At 36.2% G+C, this 23460-nt stretch overlaps 1 protein-coding gene across 6 annotated transcripts in view; it reads right to left on the bottom strand.

The window, feature by feature from the left end:
• SNX29 (sorting nexin 29) overlaps window positions 1–23460 on the bottom strand; it is a 128332-nt gene that overhangs the window by 94885 nt on the left and 9987 nt on the right. For all 6 annotated transcript variants that reach the window (XM_048320909.1, XM_048320904.1, XM_048320906.1 and 3 more), the window contains exons 6-13: window positions 23086–23156; window positions 21984–22232; window positions 19620–19989; window positions 18764–18882; window positions 15505–15586; window positions 14926–15008; window positions 7723–7786; window positions 6355–6483 (exon numbers count right to left, since the gene is read on the bottom strand). In XM_048320909.1, the coding sequence (XP_048176866.1) occupies window positions 6355–6483; window positions 7723–7786; window positions 14926–15008; window positions 15505–15586; window positions 18764–18882; window positions 19620–19989; window positions 21984–22232; window positions 23086–23156 (1167 nt within the window). The remainder of the gene's footprint in view (window positions 1–6354; window positions 6484–7722; window positions 7787–14925; window positions 15009–15504; window positions 15587–18763; window positions 18883–19619; window positions 19990–21983; window positions 22233–23085; window positions 23157–23460) is intronic.

Raw genomic sequence — 23460 nt, 5'->3', positions numbered from 1 at the left:
CCAGGCACTACCATGGCTCCACTTAACAAAATTAAGCACCTTAGCCTATATTTGGGGGGGGCGGGAAATAGAAAAGGCTCAAACTGGATTTTAAACGAAGCTGACAAATCACATATCTGAAAATTCAATTATCTGTCTAAGCCCATTCAGTTAAGCGAGTACGACAGAAATGTTTATACCGAAGAAACATAACTAAAACGTGTTTCCAGACTGTGAATTCAAACAACTTTTATTCTTCTTTAAGAAAATATCAAGGTAGAAATACGCAGGTGCCACAAATGCAGCACAACATGCATGGAACCCCACAAGTATTTAGAGAGAGGAGGGAATTTGGGCCAGCCAAGGCCGTGCTCCAGGCACGATGGAACCTGGACGTGTAACACAGCACAGAGAGCTGTAAACAGGTGAAACACAAAAAAAATGGCATTTTATTTATGGGAATTTATTTAAGAATTAGAAGTATTCAAAAAAACATGCAAGTATGTTTGATGGTCCTTATCATACTATATATACACACACACATAAAATCTACATATGTTATATATACACACACAAACTGCTGCTGTGAGCAGTGCTATACTGCTCCTATAAAAAGCCTTGACTGGCACTATATTCCCATTCCTATGGATTTCAAGTCAGTTGGCTGAACTTTGTAACCTCAGTTTTATTCCGCATTTTAGTAGGAGGTTGCTAAATATTTGAGAAACTATTGATTGCTCAACAATCGAATTTTAAGTCCTTGATGATTTTATGCATTTGATGATATTTTTCATTTCTGAGACTACAAAGAACAAATCAGTTTTTCCACCAGAGATAGATGTTGATACTCAGGTTAAGGGAAAAAAAAAACATTAAAAACACATTTTAATCCTATATACTACATTAAAACAAACCTAAATAATTCATTCATGAAAAAAAATTCTGTGACAACTAAACAAAAAGGTTTCTTACCAGAACTGTAAAAATGTCTGCATGAAAGTAACTGTGTACAGTTACAATATGTTGAGTATTAAGGATTCTCATGAAATAACCATCTATCACCCCATTTCTACTTATGAGAATAGATTCAGTACCTTCTGTCTGTACTGTGACAGCCATTGAAAAAATCCATTTTTTACGACTGTGCCTTAAAATTGATACAGTACAGATGAAGTTGAGAAAGACTTTAATTTACTTAAGGTTTTTGATAAAAGACTGAAATTCAAAGCAGGATACTATGGCCCAGTCACAATTTTCTAATATTCCTCTTTATCAGGTTATTATTTCTCATTCTTTGACATCTCTTTCTCATTACTACTGTTTAGCTGGATTCCAAAGAGGGCCCATCCTGATGTATATGAATTTATATAGTTCTTTTAATCTGAATTAGTAAGCACTCATTAAAAAGGCTTTAATGACTTCAAGAGGCATTTTATGAGATATATTCCTAACAAGCATTTCACAGGAGGAGAAATTCCTGTACAGGAGTTAAAGGTCAGATCTGCACATTGAAGGATGTTAAATGTTTCTATGTGCACGCCCCAGCTGTACTTCTGCAATGTATCCAAACTACACCACCTAACCTGAAGCAGAACTGTTCACCTGTTATGAGCCCAGACATCAACACGTTTTCAGCATCTTTAAAGTGCTCCAAAGAGTTCCACATTTTGTGCTGTAGAATAAGCAACAAGACTAAGTACAAATTGAAGGGGATAGAGAGGGAGAAAAAAAAAATCAGGCTGAAATAGCCAGGAAAACAAAGGAAGAACAGCACCACTAAAAGCACACCCTTCTCCAAATTTGTTGTAACAAACTTCCCTGCCTGATCACTTCTTCCATTTAATAAGCTGAAAGATAGATGGTAATATGAGCTGATATAGGGGAAAATGACAATGACGGAGGATGACAATGAAGTATTCCTACAAGTTACTCCTTTTGTTCAACTAGCGCAGGTCTAGTGAACGTTGTTGATTAAGCTTTATAGCTTATATGTAGGAATGATCAATTATATAATAAATGTAAGTTGTCAAATACCTTCAATTCCCTGCCTAATTTTGAATCAAAAATAATGACACTTCCTCTCTATTTCATTATTTAAAAATTAGCATTTAAGGAAACCTTGTCTAAAAGAAAATCAAAACTTCTGTCAAAATGGTAATTTCTTTTAGCAGCATAAAACAAGCTTGCATTTAGGAAACATATACTTGCCTTTTTTTGTGTCCAGTGAATGAACATAGAGCATACAGTTTTTGTTCCAGATTAAGAGGCATTATAGGATTTATTTTCTTATATCTTAATAGAAAAAAAAGAAAGAAACAAACCCAAACAAAACTCCACCACATATCTGCTTCTTGAAAAAATTCTCTAGGGCTTCTGCAAAATGAGCATGGTAAGAAAAGAATTTGAAAAAGAGTAATTTCTCATGCATCTCAAGTATAGTGGCCTGAAGAATAATGTAATTAAGTTTCTGGCACATATATCAGATTCTAGCAAGTGCTTTCTGTGAAGCTTATGTCAGAAAAGTGTCTTATTCCTAAATTCAACACTGGGAAAAATGAAATAAAACAAAATAAAACAAAAATCAACAAGCTACAAGAATCCAACAGATGTCTATGTTTTGATAAAAAAGTTCAGGTTTTTAGGAAATACTATAAAGGTAACAAATATCCAAACAATAAAAAAACCTGTAGGCATTAAGAATGAATTAAAATAAACAATGTCCTGCAACAATATGTAGAATATAAAGCAGAGGTTGAGCTAGAGGATTTCCAGAGATGTCTTCCAACCTGAATGATTCTACTATTAGGAGATGCAAGATCACAGTTAATCGTCATCAAATACACCCTAAATTAAATAAAGAAAATGAGAACTGTTATTACTCATTGAAGTAGAAGTTGAACTGCATACAACATAATGAGATTATACAATAAAACCAATCTCCAGAAAAAGCTGCAATGAGGAATAATGTGATAAACTTAACTGCTTGTCATGGGCTGGGCCTTGCAGCTGAAGCAGGGCCATCACTGATACCTTTTCCCTGTCTGGGGGCTCACTCAGAGATGGAGGCTGGGAGGTTATCACCTTGTTTAGGAGTTCTTTCTCTTCCTCCTCTCCATGCTACTGCTACTTCTCTTCTTCCTGCCCTCGCTGATGCCCTGCTACCAAATAATCTTCCTCCTGCTCTCTCTAGGAAGCTCCTTTGTCCCTCACTAAATGTGCTGACTTCCAGTATTTTTTTCGTGTATAGCAACTACTGATGACTTGTGACATGTCACCAACTAACTAAGCAGGAAGAAAAAGTCATTTAATATAGGAATATTCAAATTAGTTTTCACAAGCAGGAACAAGACGTATTTTTTCTTCTCTCTAAGAAGCTGCTTAAGGGAAGTGATGGAATCATTTCAAGAGGCACCACACATCATTTCACCCATCACTGAAGGGCTATGGCTGTGAAAGAAGTGTTGTAAAACAGAATAACAGAAAATGCCAAATCAAAACACAATGTGATGTAAGTAATACAGACAGTAGACAGAGGAGGCAGATTAGGTTACAGAATCTACAGCAAACAGGAACGTATGTAGAAGTGTAAGATGAAGTAGAGCCAAATTCTCATCCCCAATTTCCCCACTGAGTGCATTTTCATATTCTCTATCTGCTTTTCTTGCTGCAAAGCCTGCCCTTTGTAATATGCTTTCCTCCAACATTGCTGAACATAGTCTGAGAATATGCAATCTGAGATTATTCAATTTCACAGTCAACTTCAATAAATTTCTTTGCCCTCCAAAGGGATGTAATAGTATTCCACACAGAAAAAAAGAATCTCAATTAAAAAACTTTAGTATTGCCAAGAAGCCACTGGCACAATACGTCCATGCAATTTCAGAAAGGTTCATTGATGAGAACAAAAAAAACCAAAATCAAAACAAAACAAAAAAAAAAAAGACCAGCTGACAACATTATATTAGAGAAACTGTTGAGTGTATCCTATCAGAAGACTGGCAAATAGGCTGAGCCTGAGCCTGCTCCTTTTTGGAACAATATAACAACTGTTATGAAAGAACTATTCAAATATTTCCCATGGAACAATGAGATTACCACTACTTGAAATTAAACTGACCTAAGACTTCTTCCATTTTTCAAAGAGAAATTGGGAAACTTGGGAAAATGTCTCTCAGTAAACTACCATTTTGTCTGGGAGGCCACAGACTCTTGGGAGAGTCCAGGAGACCAGCTGAGTAACTGACGACTTCCAGAAGCCATCATTTCAGCACTGACTGATGTGTCACTGAAATTTGTGTTCTCAAAGCCTTCAGGAAGCTATTTATGTCAAATTCTTCAAAAGAGCTTTGGGGACACACATAAATTATCAGCTCTCATAATCTGAAAAACATTCATTCATCAAATCACAACAGTCAGATTGTTACTGAATGATTTCCCTTGCCTTAAAATATTCAGAACATTACAACTGAGGAAAATTTTCTATTCTGGTCATGTGATCAATTGTTTTCAAGGGAAGCAGTAAGATTTCACTACTTCAAAATATCTGAAACTTAGTTTCCTCGTACTCACCTAGTGCATTATGCAGCACTCACAAAGAAATTCCAAACTTTTTGTTGCTTCAAATTCTTTAGATCATTCAGCTTGCTCAACTTCTTGAGCATAATATTTAAAATATTATTTATTTTAAAAATTTACTATTCTCATTATTGCAGCAGCATCACCTACAGCATACAAAGTAAACCAATAAAAAATTTAGAAGAAAAACCTATATTCCAAAAAAACTACATACAAAGTTTCTTATGTTAGGATGTCAGAAAATGAGTTCCAATGAATCATTAAAGAAATGCCTCCCAAGTCCAAAGCAACCCGTGACACATGAATTTATCATGCTCAAGCAGCTCCCAACACTGTTTTTATCACATGACAATGCAAACTGACTTTCAGAAGAGCAATCAACACAACACACCCATATAGCAATAAGAGAAATTACACAGACTTGTTCAAAAATACCTCGTTAGTCTAAGTGAGCATCTCTTCAGGTCTTGTTATACAAGCTTCTTATCTATTCTTTAAAGAGCTATGTGCATGACAAATATCTGATTCACCCATATGTCACTGCAAATTCTAAAATTGTGGGGGAAGTGAGTCAAAGAAATATGAATATACAACTCCTATAACCTGAAACATGAATATTAAATGCTGAAGTATTTGCATTGTCTCTATTGCCTTACAGCACATGAATGTCAAACCCACTTATTCATATCTCTCCCTCCCTCAAAGCAAGTAGTTTGGTTTGATGTGTCATCAAAAGCAGAATTAGTAGCATCCTAAATACCTTTTTTTTAAGAAAGCTTTATATTTACAATTTCAAATAGGTAATAAAAAGCTTATAGGAATCTCAGCTGTGGTACTTTGTGACTGACACTAAACACTCTGCCTGTGCATGCAGAAAACAAACACCTCTCTCTGGGTAAAGCAGATTATTTAACTCTTGGATTGTTTGTTGTTTACTATACACGTATAGTAAAGATCTTACACATCATGGTTACTCCAGAGCTTGTTTTGAATTTTGAGAAGAAAGTCACACTGTTACAGCAGCATTTACCTTCAAAAGTCTTTCTTAAGCTGAATCACGTTTAGACAAGGGGAGTGTTAAAATTCTTTCAATTTCACTGTAGCACAAAGTCACGCTGGAGGCAACTCAATATTGGGGCCAATGCTGTTTAACACCTTTATTACTGACCTGGATGCTGGGCCAGAGCACACCCTCAGCAAGGTTATAGACAACACAAACTGAGGAGCAGAGAGACACTGCGTGGTTGTGCTGCCATCCAGGAGGACTGAGACAGGCTGGAGAACTGGACTCAGAGAATGTCTGTGAAGTTCAACAAGCGTAAATGCAGAGTCCTGCATTTGGGGAGAAGTAGCCTGGACACCCAGACATAGAGGGCTGTAAAACAGCTCTGTGGAGGAGGATCTGGGAGCCCTGGGGGACAAGCAGCTGAGCACGAGCATGCAACACCCCCTCCATGGCAAAGAAAGCCATGAGCAGCCTGGACCCCACTAGGAACAGCATTGCCAACAAGTCACTGCCAATAACACTCCCCAAAACCTGACTGGAAATGGTCCTGAGAAACCTGTTCCAGCTGATCTTCCTAGAGCTATGGGAAAAACAGCTGCACCACTTCAGAACTTGGTACTTGCTTGCTGATAATGTTTAGCAACAGCTATTGCTTACAATAGGATTTTTAGTCCTAAATCACTTACGTTCTTCTGCAAACTTAGCTTTTTGAAAATGACTTCTCTTGTATACAGACTCTGTTATTCCCTTGTTCCCTTGCAGTTACTTTTTGAGACATTTTCAGCACTTCTTACCGTGCCAAGGCTTGGACTTTTGTGGCATGTCGCTCCTCCTGTTCTGCCACCTTCCTTCTGCAGTTCTCCATCTCCTGCCTCAGTGCTGCAGAATGCTCCATCTCTGCATCCAGCAGATTTCGCAGGGACCTGCAAGAAGGCAAGAATCTCTCCTAGAACACTGCATACGCTACCTGGCAATTAGAGTATACTCTAGGAATCACAGAGGAGGTTGCCTGAATGATACCATTAATGTCATCCTAAAATTTCATTATTCAATGTAATAAGTTCACTTGATTTGATTATACAAAGATATGAAAAGCTACAAGGAAAAAGCAGTTGCAAATGCTTACTATTAATTTGTATTACTATCTTGTCAACAAGCCCATAGCACAGCCTATTATGGGATCTACTGTACTATCACGCAGAAAGAATTTGCTTTTTAAAAAAGCTCATAAGCTGTTTTCAGTACTTCAGTGCAAGTCCATACATCTTGGGAATAATCCATAAGCAATATATCTATAGCAAGACAGGCAGGGCTCTTGTCTCTGCCAAGAGCACTGCCACAGACCTCTGTGTAAAAACTCTTGATGAGATAGAAAAGGTCAGCATGATGCATAATGGTAAAACCCATAGCATCCTGGTCCTTCTGCCAAAAAACCCCACAAAGCTGAATGAGGCCGTAACTTACAATTATGGGAGTGGGAAGAATAGGAGGCAGGAAAATAGGATCAGTTGGTAGGCTCAGCATAAAAAAACCCCAAAATATCTACAGGAAAATACAAATTACCAAAATAGTCCTACTAAAGCATTGAATACATTTGTATTTTCATTCATCTAACTATGTGTTTCAATAAACTAAATAAATACAAAGTAGGTTTGATGGCATTTTATATAAGCAGCTGATCATTTCTACGTGTACATCATCATTTTTCCCCAAGTGAACATTAAGATAGTCAGAAATGAAAGCCACTTTCAGCATTACATTGTCAGCCATCCTACATCACTGCTTCACCAGAAGGGGAAAACCAGAAACTTTCTGAATATTTGCATTAGGAGAAACTTTTGCTCATTTGGAAAGCTATCTTAAGAGAGCTTCAGAATTTTGGCTGTAAGGTTTGGTTTTGAAAAAAATACAACTGCAAAAGCTCACAAGATACAAAGAGTTATCTGATTCAAACTAAAAGCAAAAAGTTGCCCTAAAAACACTATTCTTCAGTATCAACATTTAAATAGTGAATTCTTACATTAACCTTTCACAGAAAAATAATATATACATCAATAAGGTTACATAAATATTATTTATAGCTTTACAGAAAGGACAGCTTGTATTAGAGAACAGATATTTTTTTAAATTACTGTCCCTCTTGACTAAAAAAAGCAAACTACCTATTCTGCTCTTCCAGTTCATCCTTTCTATTCATCATGGCCACGATAGCTTGACGAAGTTCATCTAAGAAGAAAGAACAAAAAGGATTCATTTCTGTGTGCATTTTCACTCATTTCAGATCTAGAGGTCATGTACACAGGCAGCACACTTAAGATGATGCCAACACCATTTGCTATTCAGCAGAGCACATAAAAATGCTGTTAATCTCATCACTAATTCGAGCAGTCTTTCAAAAGCGGTGTTATTTTACACCGCATCAGAAGTATTGATCAAATCAAATTAGTCTGCATCTGGCTTTAATACAAATGTTTATAAGTGTGCCTGTGGTTGCAGCTGTTTTGTTTTCACCACAGATGCAGGGCAGAATGCACCTTTTCACTACATGCATATTAATGAGACACACTGTCACTTGTTCAGCTTCTCCAAATTGCTTCTTCCCCTGGCTATAAATCCTGACACAGGAAATGTAACTGCTACAGGGAGATGGGAGTAGAGATAATGTCATTGCTTCTTCATGGCATTGTTTCCCAAGCTCAACTCTAAAGATGATGGGATTTCTGAACCTTGTCATTTCCTAGAAAATCCTATTTTTTACAAATACCTTAAAAATACTTTCTGCCATTAAATCAAGAATAAAAATTTAAAAAACCCAACTGACAGAATTTTAGAATTTTTAAAGATTTCCTTCAGGTTAGGTTTAACATGATACCAGAACAGTCAAATACCATACAGAAAAGTGTCAGCTCAATTTCATTAACAATTTCACGTATTGTAACCAATAACTTTATGAGTGCTACAGGGACACAATTATATTAAACCACCCCTCCCAACAGTTAAGTGAAATGTTTATATATAAATAAATCAGCCAACTCTGTTCTGCAAGTATTCAATGCAGATGTCAGTAAATTTCGTGTGCTTTTACTGAAAAAATACTGACTGGTATGTTTTCAGTATGTTTTCAGTTTTTAGAGCTGGTATTACTTGATTTCTTCGAACAAACAAAGCCATTGGACAACTTTTTTCCCCCTTTACATTCAGTTCCCAGATTTACCCATATCTTTCTTAATATTTTCTTCAGTTACAGAATTTTTCGCTCATTTAACAGAAACTTAATATTGTCCTATGGGCCAGATGGAGTTTGACAAACTCCAGTAGTGGATAAAATGTAAAAGATTTTATTATGTCAACCAAATGTATCAGTCAGTGCTGCAGACATCACAATTCCAGCCTGGCCTTGGTAATCAGCAGATTAATCCCACCCTTGCAGGACTGCAGGGTTCAGCAGAGTTTTTGTATCATTTGAAATCAGCCAACCCAAATTTCTTCATGGCAGATTTTTTCCAAAACATTCCTGCATCTTTGGCCATGAAGAAAGTAAATGATCATTTTTCTGCCCATTCCATAATACCCATATTACAGCTTAAGAGCTAACTGATATTAGCAAGAAACACTTCAGTAAGTCATTAGAGGGAGTTTGCCCTTCATTAATTCAACATAGAAAGAATAATTACTCTTCTACAGTAACTTGGCCTCTTTTATGGGTTCTCCATGTAACCCTTAAAAAAAAAGAAAAGGAAAAAAACCATAAAACAAATCCAAATCTTGTAGAAAAACTGAAATAGTGACATTTCTGAGTATTAAATCCTAGCACAAGGGACGATAATCCATCAGCCTATCTGTGAAATAAACAATTGCTCTATGGATGAGGAAAATAGAACAATCCAGTAAATGTTAGCGCATCATACAAATAACACAAGCAAAAGGATCAACAGTAAGCTTTCCATAACAAAATAAAGATCTTGAACTATAATGTTGAATTCAGAATCCTCCTCAAGGACGCATCAAGCCAATGGCATTTGAAATATTTTAAGTGTGCCATTAAAATATGATAGTGCATGATCGACAAGTAGTTGCTATTATGTCTCTAACTCTGAATAAATTAAAGCTGTTGCTGCTCAGACACGTTACTGTAGCCCTGGCTCTGCACTTGCACTGGGGTGCCCACTCTGCAGTAATTGCCTGTGTGTGTACCCAGTGTCTTAATGTGTACTGATTTATTAACATTTATACAGCTAAGCTATTATAAATTGTCTTCATTATTTCAATTTTACTAGCCTATTCAAATTGCAACCTTAACTTGCATAATAACTTAATCTCCTTTTCCTTATTCCATCCAGAATCTTCTGCATGAGTAGAGACCTGAAATCCCATCTTTTCTCACTCCCCTCTCCCACACACATACACAAGCAGAAGCACAAAAGCAAGATTCTGCTAAAGACCATGGTTAGCACAAAAGAAGAAGAAAAAAAGCCTCTTGAAATAGAAGACTTTAAATTGCTTATTTATTTCCATTTGCCTCATTTTTCTGAGAGCCATGGAAGTGACAATACTATAGACACACAACAAAGCAGAAACTCCAAATTTCATTATCACATATAGGTCAAAAATCAATGCTTAATTTAAGACCACAAATGCAAACACATTTCATACTCCATATTTCTTGCTAATTTAGCTCAATTACAGATACCACTGTGGGTGTGGATGAAAGCATCAACACAAACCACCAGTCTGGGGTAAGAGACCAGAATTCCAAGAAGGCTGGTCCAGGCCATGCCTACCTGAGCAGCAAGACTGCTCCATGGCTATAGCTATGCTGGCTCTTCTTGAAGTGATGAGTGTTAAGGAGTCATATTTTCTATAAATTACTCAAAACAAACACGAGAACTACACAGTTTATCAACAATGCTTCTTCAACCTCTCTATCCATAGTAAACACAAAGAGTAAAACAGTATTAGTATAATTGAGTAAAAATTTACCAAGAATAAAAACATCAGAAACCTTAATTTCACGATCTTTTGAAGCAAGGAACTGAGTAGAACCAAAAGGAAACCATCCTATTTAATTCAGGTATAATATTTAAAACTTTCAAAAATTGTAATTTCTTACTTTCACTTATGTTTCCTGAAAAATTTCAGCAGCATGTCAGAGCAGTCAGCTGAATGCAAAGGAAATCCAGTATCATACACTGCAGCAGGTTCCCTTCAAACCTGCCAGAATATCCCCAGTTCATGAGCTTTTGTCTGTCTGTTACACTTGCCTCCAAGATGAGTGTATGATCATAACCTAATTTTTCCAGCAGACTTATGTCTCATACATTGTGAGGGTTAGAAAAGGGAATAAATTAGAAAAAAAAAGTCAGGGTTGTAGCAGCAACCATAAATTTGGCATTTTCTGACTTCTGGACTATACAACCTCAATCTTTCTTCCTCCCTTCTATTTTTTTTTTTTTTTTTTTTAATAAAACAGTGGGAGGGTGGCCAAGTATTCCTACTTCAGAGAAGTGTTTGATGTTAGACTTTATGTCCTACTTCTGAGCTGTTTTGTGCTTGATGACATTTATGTTCTGTAAAGTATTATTAATGAAAGGCAGTAAACTACTGTTATTAAGGATCAGCATTCAACACCAACATATCTAAAAGTGAAGTGATAATCAGAGTTCCATAAAGACACAGATAAGATGATAACTTGTGAAGTTTTTCCTAATAGATAGTTTTGCAACAACTTCTTGAAAAAAGAATTCCCATGTACAAACCAATAATTCCAAACCCTTCTTCATCAGCAAAAAAAAAAAAAAAGATAACATGAAAATCAAGGAACGTACTAATTAACTTTTTCATATTAAACCTCACTTTTTCAAACATTGAAAATCTTTTTTTACTGCTGAAAATAACCTGTGGTGCCTAATTAGTCATGAACTGAATATTTGCTCTGAAACATTTTTTAATTAAATTCCATACTTCATGCAAAATCTAGCTTCTAGAAAGCTTTCATAAGGTCAAACTCAGAGCATGAAATATATAATGCTTTAAGAAACACCTGCCAGTTTCCAGCAACCTCCAGAAAAGTCGTAAGTTTCACAACTCTTCTGCTGTTTAGCCAAAGATTGGAGAAGTATGATTTGCAATCACCTGTAGTGAAGAATGAGCTGTAAGTGAAATCATCCCTCAGAGTACACAAGGTCATGCAGCCTCCTCTGCAATCCTGCAGATAGAATATCAGGGTGGGCTGGGAGCAGTTTGCAGGAATCTTTTTTTTATTTTATTTTCATGAGTGAAAATTTACACAGATATTTTCAGAGACAAATAAAACTTCCAGCAGACTAGTTACATCTTAAATCAGAAGTCTGACCTTTAAAGACATGAAGCGCTTGATGCTCCCTAAGCTGCCTACATGAACACAGCCTTTTAAGGCTTAATTTAGTGCTCAAAAATCTTGTAAATATTATCCTGTCATGTCACTATTCGCAAGGCAAATTTTAGTAGGAAACAAATTGTGTTGGCCTTCTACTGTACGGAAGAGTCCTGGTGAAAACCAAGCTTGTAAAGTGAACTGCAGCTTTCCTCTCCCTGATGAAATACAAACACCCTCCCCTCCACAGCTGTGCTTTCAAAGAAGACACAAGAATTTAGTATCTGCCAGTGACCTCTGGCAACTGGGTTACAGAATAGGCCAGAAGCTATTGAGAAAACACAAAGTACAAAAACATACACCTTATTCACTTACACAACCAGGATAAAAATATAACAGGGAGGTTTGATTATTCAGTAAAGTTCTTCAGTGATTGTGAAAAGCTTGGGGATTTCTCAAGAATATATGAAAAAATATGGAATTATGTACAATGTTCCAACTTTTCCTAACCTTTGTGGTTAAGCCCAATTTTAAAAACTGAAAAAAATGATAGTGAAAAAACTAAATTACCAATTATTTCCTAAAAATAGTACTATAATAAAAGAACCTTGTAAAGAAGAACACAAGTAGCGTCCTTTTAAAATGAAAGCTTTGGAACTTCTTTTTTTCCTACGGCAAAAACAAAATGGGGAGACTTGTGCTGGTGGGACAGCTTGTTCTGGTGAAAAATAATGCTGAAAATACAATCTTCCAATGGCAGCTCTTGACACAGTGTTGTTTGTGATTCAAGTTCAATAAGATAAATACAACTTTTTTAAAAACTGAAAATTACATAGTAGAGTAGATGCATAAATAGAAAACTTCTGACCAACCTAACTCTTTATAAACTTGGTTATGACAAAACAATCTGCAAAGCAGGGCAAGTTCTTAAAGTATGCCTAACAGAAACAGCAAAGCTCTGTGGATTAGGATTTCTCTTGAGTGGTATTAGTATTTTTTGAGAGGTATCTGCTGCTAAGTTAACCTATACCTTACAAATGCATAGGACACGATTCAGGAAAATTATTTTAAATGGCAGAAATTTTAAATTACAGCTTCTCATAACATACCTTTCTAGCCTGCATATCAAAAGAAGTAATAAAAGTTTAGTACTATACTAATAGGTTGGCAAGAAAGCAGGAAAAGAATATAATTTTAAAAAATTCATTTCAGGCTTTGTCTTCAGAAGTAGGAAAGACAAAAATCCAGTCACTGGAGACCTCCCAGCTTTTCTCACTGCACTACTGCATTCCATTCTTCCTGCCTGATGTGTTAGAATCAGTTGCTATGCAACCAAGCCATAAGCCTCAGCATTTAATAATTCTTCTGCTAATTGCAATAGAGAGACTTTGTCATAGCACTGAATTCCTCCTGTAGAGGATCTACAACCAATAATAACAAACCTGAAAAAAGCATTTTTATTCAACATACCCAGGATCAGCTATTACAAAGGTATTGACTAATTCTATAAATTTATAGTCAGCTGAATTTTAATTACAATTATGATTAGATTATTTACTAGGTGTTCTACTGGCTTTATAGATGGGTTTGACATGCTTCCCACCCTTCCTTTCACCAAAGCCTTCTCTGACCTGGGAAACTAATGATAGTGTGCATGCTTCTGTTGATGCTGTGTTTTCACTTCATTTACAAATTGCTAAGTATTGAGAATTTAAAATCTCCAGATTTTCTTTCTATTTTATAGCTTTCCTACCTATACTGGGAAATAACTGAGCAACGGAAGGAGACCAACTGCGGCCCCTGCTGGTACCTGACACCCCTACAAACAGCAGAATCAACAGAGTGCAGAGGCACCAGAAAATTGCCCTGTGCAATTCTCTGAGAAATAAATAAGAACAAAAGGATATTGTAGGAATAATATTAGCAGAGAATATCTAGTGACAAAAGTATCACTGTAGCTAATAACAGTAAGTCCATTCTACACTTCAATTATGGCACTTAGAAGTCTCAAACTAGTTTGCCACTTCATGAAATACTTTGCAAGAAACAATTTTTCAGCTTTGCAAAGCTCAGTCAGCAGACCAGTGCCAGACCCTGAAACACTGCCCAGTGAAAATGCTTGTTTTATCTCCTTTAACACAGGTTGACACAGCACTTGAATATGACTTTAGAAAATGAGATTAGAGTATCTTAAGATTTCATTCATTTTGATTATTCCATGAATCAATTGCAGAAAAGAATCTTGGCTGCATCACTTGTAACTTCCCAAATGTCATAATTTAAAACTTGTACATATTGAAATTTATAAGAAGAAACAAACACACACCCGAGAGCTTTAGGAACAAAGCCAGTTCAGTTACAGAACATTCTGTACAGTGAGGAATATAAACACATACTGGCTTACATGTTTAGACACAGTTTAAGAACTAAGTCTTTGTTCTACAAGTTTATGCAAAGAAAAAAGATAAATATGTGTTAAACAAACTGCCTGTGCTTCTATTAATCTGTCTCTGCAGAAAATACTATTTTATCTTGTCTAGTTCTACTCTTAATACCACTGAAACATGACTGTCCTCCCCCTTAATATTAACTAAAGGTATTAAAGCCCGTGTTTATGTTTGGAGCAGATTTTCATATCAAAACCACAGAAAGAGGGGGGTTTGTTTGCTTGTTTCTGACTAGGCATTAATGAAAACAGGCAAAAGAAGTAAGACTACATCAGAACCAACCCTCAGTGCTTTCAGAGCTTGTAGAAATTTAAAGATGTTAATCAAATCATTATTTTTCATTTAACTACTGAAGCCACATTTAATATAAGGATATTCAGCTGCAATGAAGCATAACCTGCCAATACAAACATCATTTTAGAGCAGTTATTACTAACATGACCAGCACATCAGAAATTAAGTGCTCTATGACTCTCTAAGCAGCTCTTATTGAAACAAAAGTAGAAAGAGTTACAGGACCTTCAAAGTTCTTTCCATCAATCTAGATACATCAAGGAAGTACTTACTAATTGTCATGGATTCTGGCACAGTGGCTGAAGGCAACATACTGCTTAAAGTATTCACTTGAGCTGGAGGACTGACTTCCACTCTAGTCACAAAAGTACAGGATAATCAATGTAAGAAAACAAAATCCTGAATTCAAAACTTAAGAAAAAAGCATTCCAGAAACTACAATTGTTATCCTATTCACTCACATTTAATCAAAATATGTTGAACAATCCTTTAATGTATCTTCTGGGAGTCTGATTTAAGAAGACACACAAAAATTCCAAATTAAAAGGCCATGGAGAATATAGTAAAAAAATAACATAAAAACCAACTTAAAACCTATTTTCAAAACCAGGAGGCCAACTCCATCTCTTATTTGACATCTCTGTGTGACTTCTTCCACATAATTAGGAAAAGTTCAGTACTTGAAACTGCAAAAAAGGAATTGTAGGTTTTTTGCATTTGTCTTTCCAAACATATGCAGAAGTACCCTGATGAGTAGTTGGTTTTCCAGTACTAAGTGCATTAGGTAACAATAAGTTGGCAGCTATAGGGTGAAGCTTTTTTCTTTCAAGAAAAACATATTTGGCACATACCTGTAAGGAAGATCAGATCTTCTTGGAACCAGTTCTACCGGATGAACAGCATGTTCAGGCCCCTCTCCATTCTCCAAGTTATCTAAAGCAGAATGCACAAGCATTAACTTTCTTTGGGTTACAGTCCTCAAAAAAATAAAATAAAAACATAAATCCAGAGGTAAGGTAGTTACATTTTTAAACAGAAACACTCAACTTGCTATAGCTTTTAAACACTTCTAATTGTCTCCAAAATAGGCTTCTGCAAATTCACCCTAAATGCCAGCAGGATTGTCAAGCCTCTTAGGAACATAGCCATCATAAAAAAAAAAAAGAAAAAGAGTATTGCACAATTCCTAAATTATATTTTATATGTACAGAGTTGCAAAGCTATGAGGAGACTTCTTCCTGAAGTCACTTTCACAAGCCCCTGGAGCTGAAACAACACATGGCACCTGATGCTCACTACGAATCTGGTTGTGACTTGCAGGAGAAGAATTTGTGGTTAGTCCCCAGCACATGAAACCTTGCAAAAACACCAGTGCTTTCTGTATTCCTAAGAGAGCACCATGGCTTCTCCTTACATCTCTGTACCAACCATCAGGAATCAGACAGATGAGATATTGTTTAAAAAGCATGAATAATGCGCATCTGTCCACGGATCTACAACTGTCGGCAGCAAAACATCCACATCACTGAGCCTGTCATTAAGGAAGCTCAGGCAGAAACAAACAAAAATCATATTTTATTGATGTATTCTGCATCTCACTATAAGGGCTACAAAGTTACTATAAGACAATCCTAAATAACACAAATTTTAAAAGCAGAAATTCTAGAAAATAAGTTAATGGGGAATAGAGTTATGTCAGAAAGTCTATGGAGGAGAAAATTTATTTTTGAAGCTGTAGAGTTTACTGAAGCTCAGTTCCTAAAATACATACTCCATTTTTGTTCCAAGCAACTGCATTTTGATGGAGGCTTTCTCATTTCTAGTTACATGGAGATATGATATGCCCTGACACATCCCTGGAGCACTGCAACAGATTAATACTGAAAACACGTATTAACATACAACACTATAGATTATGCTATTTCAAAAAAAAAAAAAAAGTTATTTATCAGTATTAAGACCTATAAACCAAAATATTGGGTTAAACTATGTATTTTAGAGGAACTTATTAAGCATGTTTGAACAAAAATATCATGATATTAATGAGCTTGCCAGTTACTGGGCTGGACTGCCCTCAGAATAAGCTAATGCACATTCCTTCCAACATCATTCATCCAGCACAAGTGCAACTTCCAAAGTCAAGCAAACAAGTGTCAAAGGCAGCTTTCCATCTCAGCAAATTGTCAGTGTGGCTGAGGAGAGGGTGCCTGGATCCATGTGTATCCCTCTCCCTGACTGCCTTGGGTTGAACAACGGGCACTTAGTGCAGGCCTCCCCTACACCCCATCAGCTCCTCCCTGCTCAGAGAGGTGAGAGCAGGAGAGCAGGCAGCAGGGTCTGTGGGGTTTTCTCCTAGCACTGATGGACTGACTCCTTTCACCAGCCCAACGTTGTATCACTCTGACTTGCATGACAGACCACAAAGAGGGACAGAAGGAGGACAGAAAATATCTGTCCTGTGCCCAGCAGGGATCTGACTGGGCCTGTTGACCATCTCCAGTAGGCTGAGCATTGCATTCAAAACAGTTCTGAGATGAAGCAACATGAAACAAGGGGCTTTGGTACCTTCTTAGTAAGAGTAAGTCCCTGTGACAGTTATGCATACAGATGTACACCGATATATACAGACGTCCTCTTTGGTCATCTGCCTCCAGAACCAAGCCTTGGCTTGCACTCCTGATTTTTGATTTCAGATAAAAACCCCCAGCTCATGTTCCTGATGCCTCATGACATCTACTGACAGCAACTGTGAGCTCCCATTCCACACACCACACCCCATAAACAGGAATATTTCCTTGTATTCCAGATTTCAACCTGTGGCTGTTCCCCAACAGTTTCTGTATTACATTTAAGAGACCACAATTCCACAAACTACTCAATGTTTTCTAAATCCATTCCTTCGTAAACTGAAAAATGTGGCAGCACAAGAAAAAATTTAAAATGTACTTTTTTTTTTTTTTTTGAACCACTGGCATTTCTTATGAGGTACATATTTTAAAATACAGCAGAGGGCAGTGCAGCATTATTTTATGATTTACATTTTTATCACTGAACTTACAGAACTGAATTACAGTTTTTCACAGGCCTTCAATCAACAACCCATTTAAACTCTTGGACATATAATGAGTATGAAAAAAATATTAAATATTCTACAATGAAAATATTATTTGAATACCACTGAGAAGTTTTTAAATGGTCACTGAAATGAGTATACACAAAGTTCTGTAGAAGCAATGTTTTATGAACAGCTAGAAAAATATCAACAGGGTGAAGGGGAGGGCTGGTGGAATTTTTTTGTTTGTTTTTGGTACTAATACAGATACTGTAAAAGCACCAGGTCTTCTTTTCCATTCCCTTGACCACTTTTATTGCTTGCTTCAAATGGTTCACATCATCCTTGAAGCGCAGTACCCCTCACTGCATATAATACTGCAGCTGAGGCCACAACAGAGCCAATGGAGCCTGCATTTACAAATGACACTTTCATTTATGTACGGCTCTGTTAATTCGTTATCAGCTTGTAACCTGCAGAAAACTGAGTATACTAGCACATGAAAAATTAGATGTGAGCTGGCAACAGGTGCTCAGAGCTCAGAAAGCCAGTCTTAGAATAAATGATGTCTGAAGATCCCTTCCAACCCAAACCATTCTATGATTCCCATATCCTTTTCTGAGCAAGTATTTCCTAGTCAATCATTTCTTATCCTGTATTTCAAGTTAACAGCTTCTATTGAACTGCTTCCAGCTGCTCTCCAAACCGTCAAGATTAATTTGAATTCAAGTTCTCAAACATACTTGGAGCTTCTTGCAGCTTAGTGGAATCTACAAAACAGACATGGATACTTTCTATACAATTTTCCTAAACTTTAATAAAATACAAGACCACAGCTTAATCCCAATGAAACTCTGTTTTATTTTGACAGTGATAAATCCTCCTTAACTAAATGATTACTCAAATGGAGAACTCTGACTCAGAACTAGAATAAATTTTAATTGAACTTTTTATCCCAGTTGTGCAGTATCTCCTATGTCTTTACAATCCCGTTATTTCTTACCATTGGCCTGAGTTAGAATAAAGGTTGCAGGAATTCTGTGAATTCAAATGCCCACCTGTCTGGGAGTAAGAGCCAACAGCACTGACAGGAAATAGAACATCTGAGTCATCATTCAGGACCTGCAGAGGAGTCCAACTGCATATCTGAGAATTGCATGTGACTATTTCATGAGGTCTATTTAGAACAAACAAACAAACAAAACAATCTATTTATACAGTCAGTATTAACGTTCATAATGCTTATATTTCTTTCAGAGACACCACTGCAAGAAAAATCTTTATTTCAATCTGCCTGCCAATTTCTTGGTCAGCCATACATTAATTCATTAAAGCTCAGACATTCCAAAGTAGATGAGACAAGCAGTGCTTGCCTTGTTCTCTAAACAAATTTCTGTGTCAGAAAGAAAGATGGCATATTAGTATCTAAAATTATTCTTTCTCTCTCAGTTTTGTCCTGCCTTGTTTAACTATCTACTCTGATGTAACAAGCTTACTCTGTTTAAAATACACATTTTTACTGTGAAGCCAAAATAGAATTGTTATCATACTAAGAACAAAGAAATACCAAGCTGGCCAGAATTATAGCCTGGCTGTATCATGCAACAATTTTAACAACTGAGAACTTCAAGGAGAACAACAAGTCTGAAACCTCAAAATTTGGGATTTCAGTGAAACTTAGAAGAAAAATACCACCACTGCAGTGGCCCATATTGTTTAAGCAGGAAAAAGGGGGAAAAAAACGGATTAAAAAAAAAAGGGGGGGAAAAAAGGTGAGGGAGGCGGGATAGGAACAAAAAGAGAAGATCTATAGTTCAGTTCAACACATCAATTTGCCAGTAGCCATGAAGGAAAGGGAGAGGTGGAGAGGAAGCACGGAAAGTTTACACCACTATCTCCTGCACCAATACTTACTTTCCAGAAGCTTCAGTTTCACCTTCTGTGCCTTTATTTCCTAATGTTTTTCCATACAGCTCATCCTCATCTGCATCTTCATCATCAATGCTCTTCACATCCAGTTTCTGGTATTCATACTCTCCATTCATGAATACTGAATTGCTCTTCCACGAATGGTTACTTTCACTCCCATTCAGATTTTTACCAAGAGTGCTCTCAGAAGAGGATAATGCAAGAACTGAAGATCTGTCTACACTCTCTTCTGAACTTTCTCCTGTAATCAGAGTCTTTGTGCCATCTCCCAAGTTTTGCTCATCTTCCTCTTCATCAAATGAGATAATATTAGTCACTCTCTTCTTCTTTTTTCGATCTTTTTTGTATTTCACATCTAGCAGGAATACAAAGTTTTACACAGTTTATAAAAGAGAAATAATATAAGAAACTTGTTTTTTCCTTAAAAGAGCTCATGTACTAAATTACTCTAGTTAAAAAACCACTTAGATCTACATGGCATTCATTATCTTTCCATACACATGAGCTTTTAAATCTCTAATTACCAGCTTTCTTTTATATGCCTTACATAATTCAGTTTTTAGAAGATATTTTGGAGATGCATTCATAACATGATTCAATTGAAACTGGAAAAAAAGTTCTATAAACTCATGAAATTAAATTTAAAATAATAAGTTAGCCTTCCCGTCACTTTCTCCCATGGACTACACCTAGTGTATAATGCAGAGCAGGTCTGCACAACAGAGAAAACACGAAGCACTTTAAGAGGAAAAACTAGAAAGACAAACTCACAACACGAACAAAATCCACAACCCAATCAAATAGTTTTGCCTGTACTCTAAAAATTGAACAGTCAGTTTTCAGCTAATTAGCTCTTGGTCTAGAAATACAATGAAATCTCTCTGATTGCACCAGATGTATTCAGTGACAGCACTTATTTTTAAACTATTACCTATTCTCACTGAATCTGATGTGCCATGAAGCTAAATGCAAAGTTGAAGCACTCTAAGAAACATCAGAAATTTACTCACCGAGACACCTCACACTGGGACTAAATTGCTTTGTTTAATTCAAGTCCAGCTGTTATATATCCACAAAACACACTAACATACTTTAAAGAAGCTGTTAAAACCCATTCTGGTTGCAAATAGAATTCCAACAAAGAACACAGACTTTAATGAAAACATCTGACTTGCTCTAACATTCCACATATAATTGCATTTGAACAAACTCAATTTTTTTTAAAGTGACATTTTACTGGAAGTTGTACCATTCATGTTGGGTATACACATGTACTGTACACATCAGTACACCACGCTGTGGAGTCATATGCACCATATGGTCAATTACTATCTTATTTCATCTTGCAAGCCTATTCTATACTAACAAAGTTATCCCAAGTCAAGTATCACCTATGATTTTAATCTCATTTAAGTGCTATACAACAAAAGCTTTACTATGAGTTTGTTTTAAAAACTGTCTTTTAAGACGAAGTCTGTTTTAAATGCCAATAAAAACCAGATTTATCTCAACTTCTATTCCGACCAGATTCACATGTGGAGTTTGTGCCTTTTTCTCAAAACCAAAACAATTTAATGCCCAAACTCAAAGCTTGTTTCTTAATTAAAAAGCACATAAATCTTCCTGCAGTTTCGTACTTTTACAAAGCAAAACAAACTTCTAACTCAACTTCCAGAAACAAAGATAATAAAATATTCCTTTGTTATTTTTGGAACAGAAACATATAATGAAAATCACATTTTGATGGACTGATTTCAAATTATAAGAGAGTAAGATTTTGGGTCTTTGTTAGTAACTAACATCACACAAGCTGGTTGTAACACTAAGACCTCTAAAGGTAAAGAGTGTATGAGTAAATTTTCATTTTAGCAATTATCTGCTTTGCAGAGGAATTCAGACTGTAAACACAGTCACTATTTGAAGATTACAAGCTAAGATTTGTATCTGATATATAACAACAGAGGTACATCAGTGTACGTGTGACTGGCAAGATGCCAAAAGAAAACATTAAAATGAAAAATCATTACATCACAAACTCCCAAGCATAATTTTATGAATAAGAAATTGAAATTCAGGTCACAAGCAAAGTACTACCAATAAAACAGTTTAGCCTCCCTCTCACAGTGATACAAGAATGCTGAAATACACAGTTACCATCCAGCATTCACACCCAGTATTTCCAATTTCATGCTTTTTACTTACACACTCAACTGCTTTGTATGTGTAGTGCACTTATTTTTAAGACTTCTGTTCTATAATAGTGCATTAAAAGTAAACTAAAAAGTTATTTAAACACACTTGAATATTTTCTAAGTTTCTGAACAGCACTAACATTGCACAAAAGCTTACCAGCATTTACATTCCTTGACAGAACAGGCAGCGGGTCAGAGTCCTGGTCGGGTTTTATGAGAATCGAGACCGCAGATGAGGCAGTGATCTCCCGGAGGAGGCTGCTGACACCCTGAGTGGACTCTTTCAATAAGGATGTTACATTTTGTGTGGATTCCTTTAACAAATCTGACACAGTGGGTGTGCATTTGCTCTGTCCATTTAAATCCTTATTATCAATGTTGATAGCAAAAAGAATGGAGTTCAGACCTTCAGATAAAAAAAGAGGGAAAAAGAGACCAAAAATGCACCATATACTTCCCACGGAAGTTATGAACATAGAACCTAAGGATTAACGAAGCTATGACATGTAAAATATTTTTCCCAAAAATTTCCCACAGCTCCCAAGTCATGAAGTCTTATTCTCTCATGTGCCATTCATTCCTTTCTAGATTATGTTCAAGCTGATGCAATCAGTTCTGAATTCATCTTGATGGCTTTTCAGCTGCACATTAAATAATCAAAAAGTACTGTGAACTCATTTATTTATAATCTTTTATTTAAACCCATTTACTGCAACTTTAGTATTTGTTGGTTCCTATATTCTATTAGCAAAAATGCCCATGAACCTTGTCTTGCAGAATGAAGCATATGACCATGTATCTGAGAAAAGGGGTATAAAATAATACATCACTTCTGTGGCTGAACTCTAGGAAAGTAAATTACTTGTTACCATTCCTTATTCTTACTCTCCTTACCTGTATTTACCTGTAATTTGGATCTTACTATAAAATTCCATCATTACTGTTTTCTAGTCAGGAATAACCCACTTTGTTTTCTCTAAATTGCACTGGTTTTAAGTTAGCCTTGACTGCTGAAGAGTTAAAATATTTATGTGAAAGATTTTTTAATTGTAGGAAGGCCAGATCCAGGATTTTAACAATCCATCAATTCATAGCAATAAATTGGCATAATACCTTGACTATTCACCCTGGCTGTGCCTCTGACACACATGGTCCACATAAACAGTGTATTAGAGAAGTTCCTCACAACCAGAAACAGATGTAACATCCCAAAATGCAGTAGTTTTCCAAGAGCAGTAATGCTGAAGAAAAAGTCTTACCAGCTGCCATTGTAGGGATCATACTAGAACGTTCTTCATCCATCATAAAAGACCAGTCTTCATAGAAGACACTGTAATTTAAGGGAAAAAAAAAAAAACATGCAGTCCTATACTAACATATATTTCACTTCTGAAAGACAAGAAAACTCTGAAGAATAAGTAGTAGTATCACAAAGGATTAAATCTTATGTCACAGTAACTCCCTGCAGTTCTGAAATTGATAACTGTTCAGCCAGTTCTATAGAAGACATGCTAAAGAGTATTTTTTTCTTTAGTTTTAGCTCTGCACTTTTTTAGGGGGAAAAAAACCACTCAGGTCCTGGAGGTTCACACTGCATTAGCAGTCACAGCATCTCTCTGTATCTACTGGTATAG

This window comes from Corvus hawaiiensis, chromosome 16 (genome assembly GCF_020740725.1).
Source record: "Corvus hawaiiensis isolate bCorHaw1 chromosome 16, bCorHaw1.pri.cur, whole genome shotgun sequence".
NCBI classification, from domain to species: Eukaryota; Metazoa; Chordata; class Aves; order Passeriformes; family Corvidae; genus Corvus; species Corvus hawaiiensis.
This window is presented reverse-complemented; position numbering and strand designations above follow the sequence as displayed.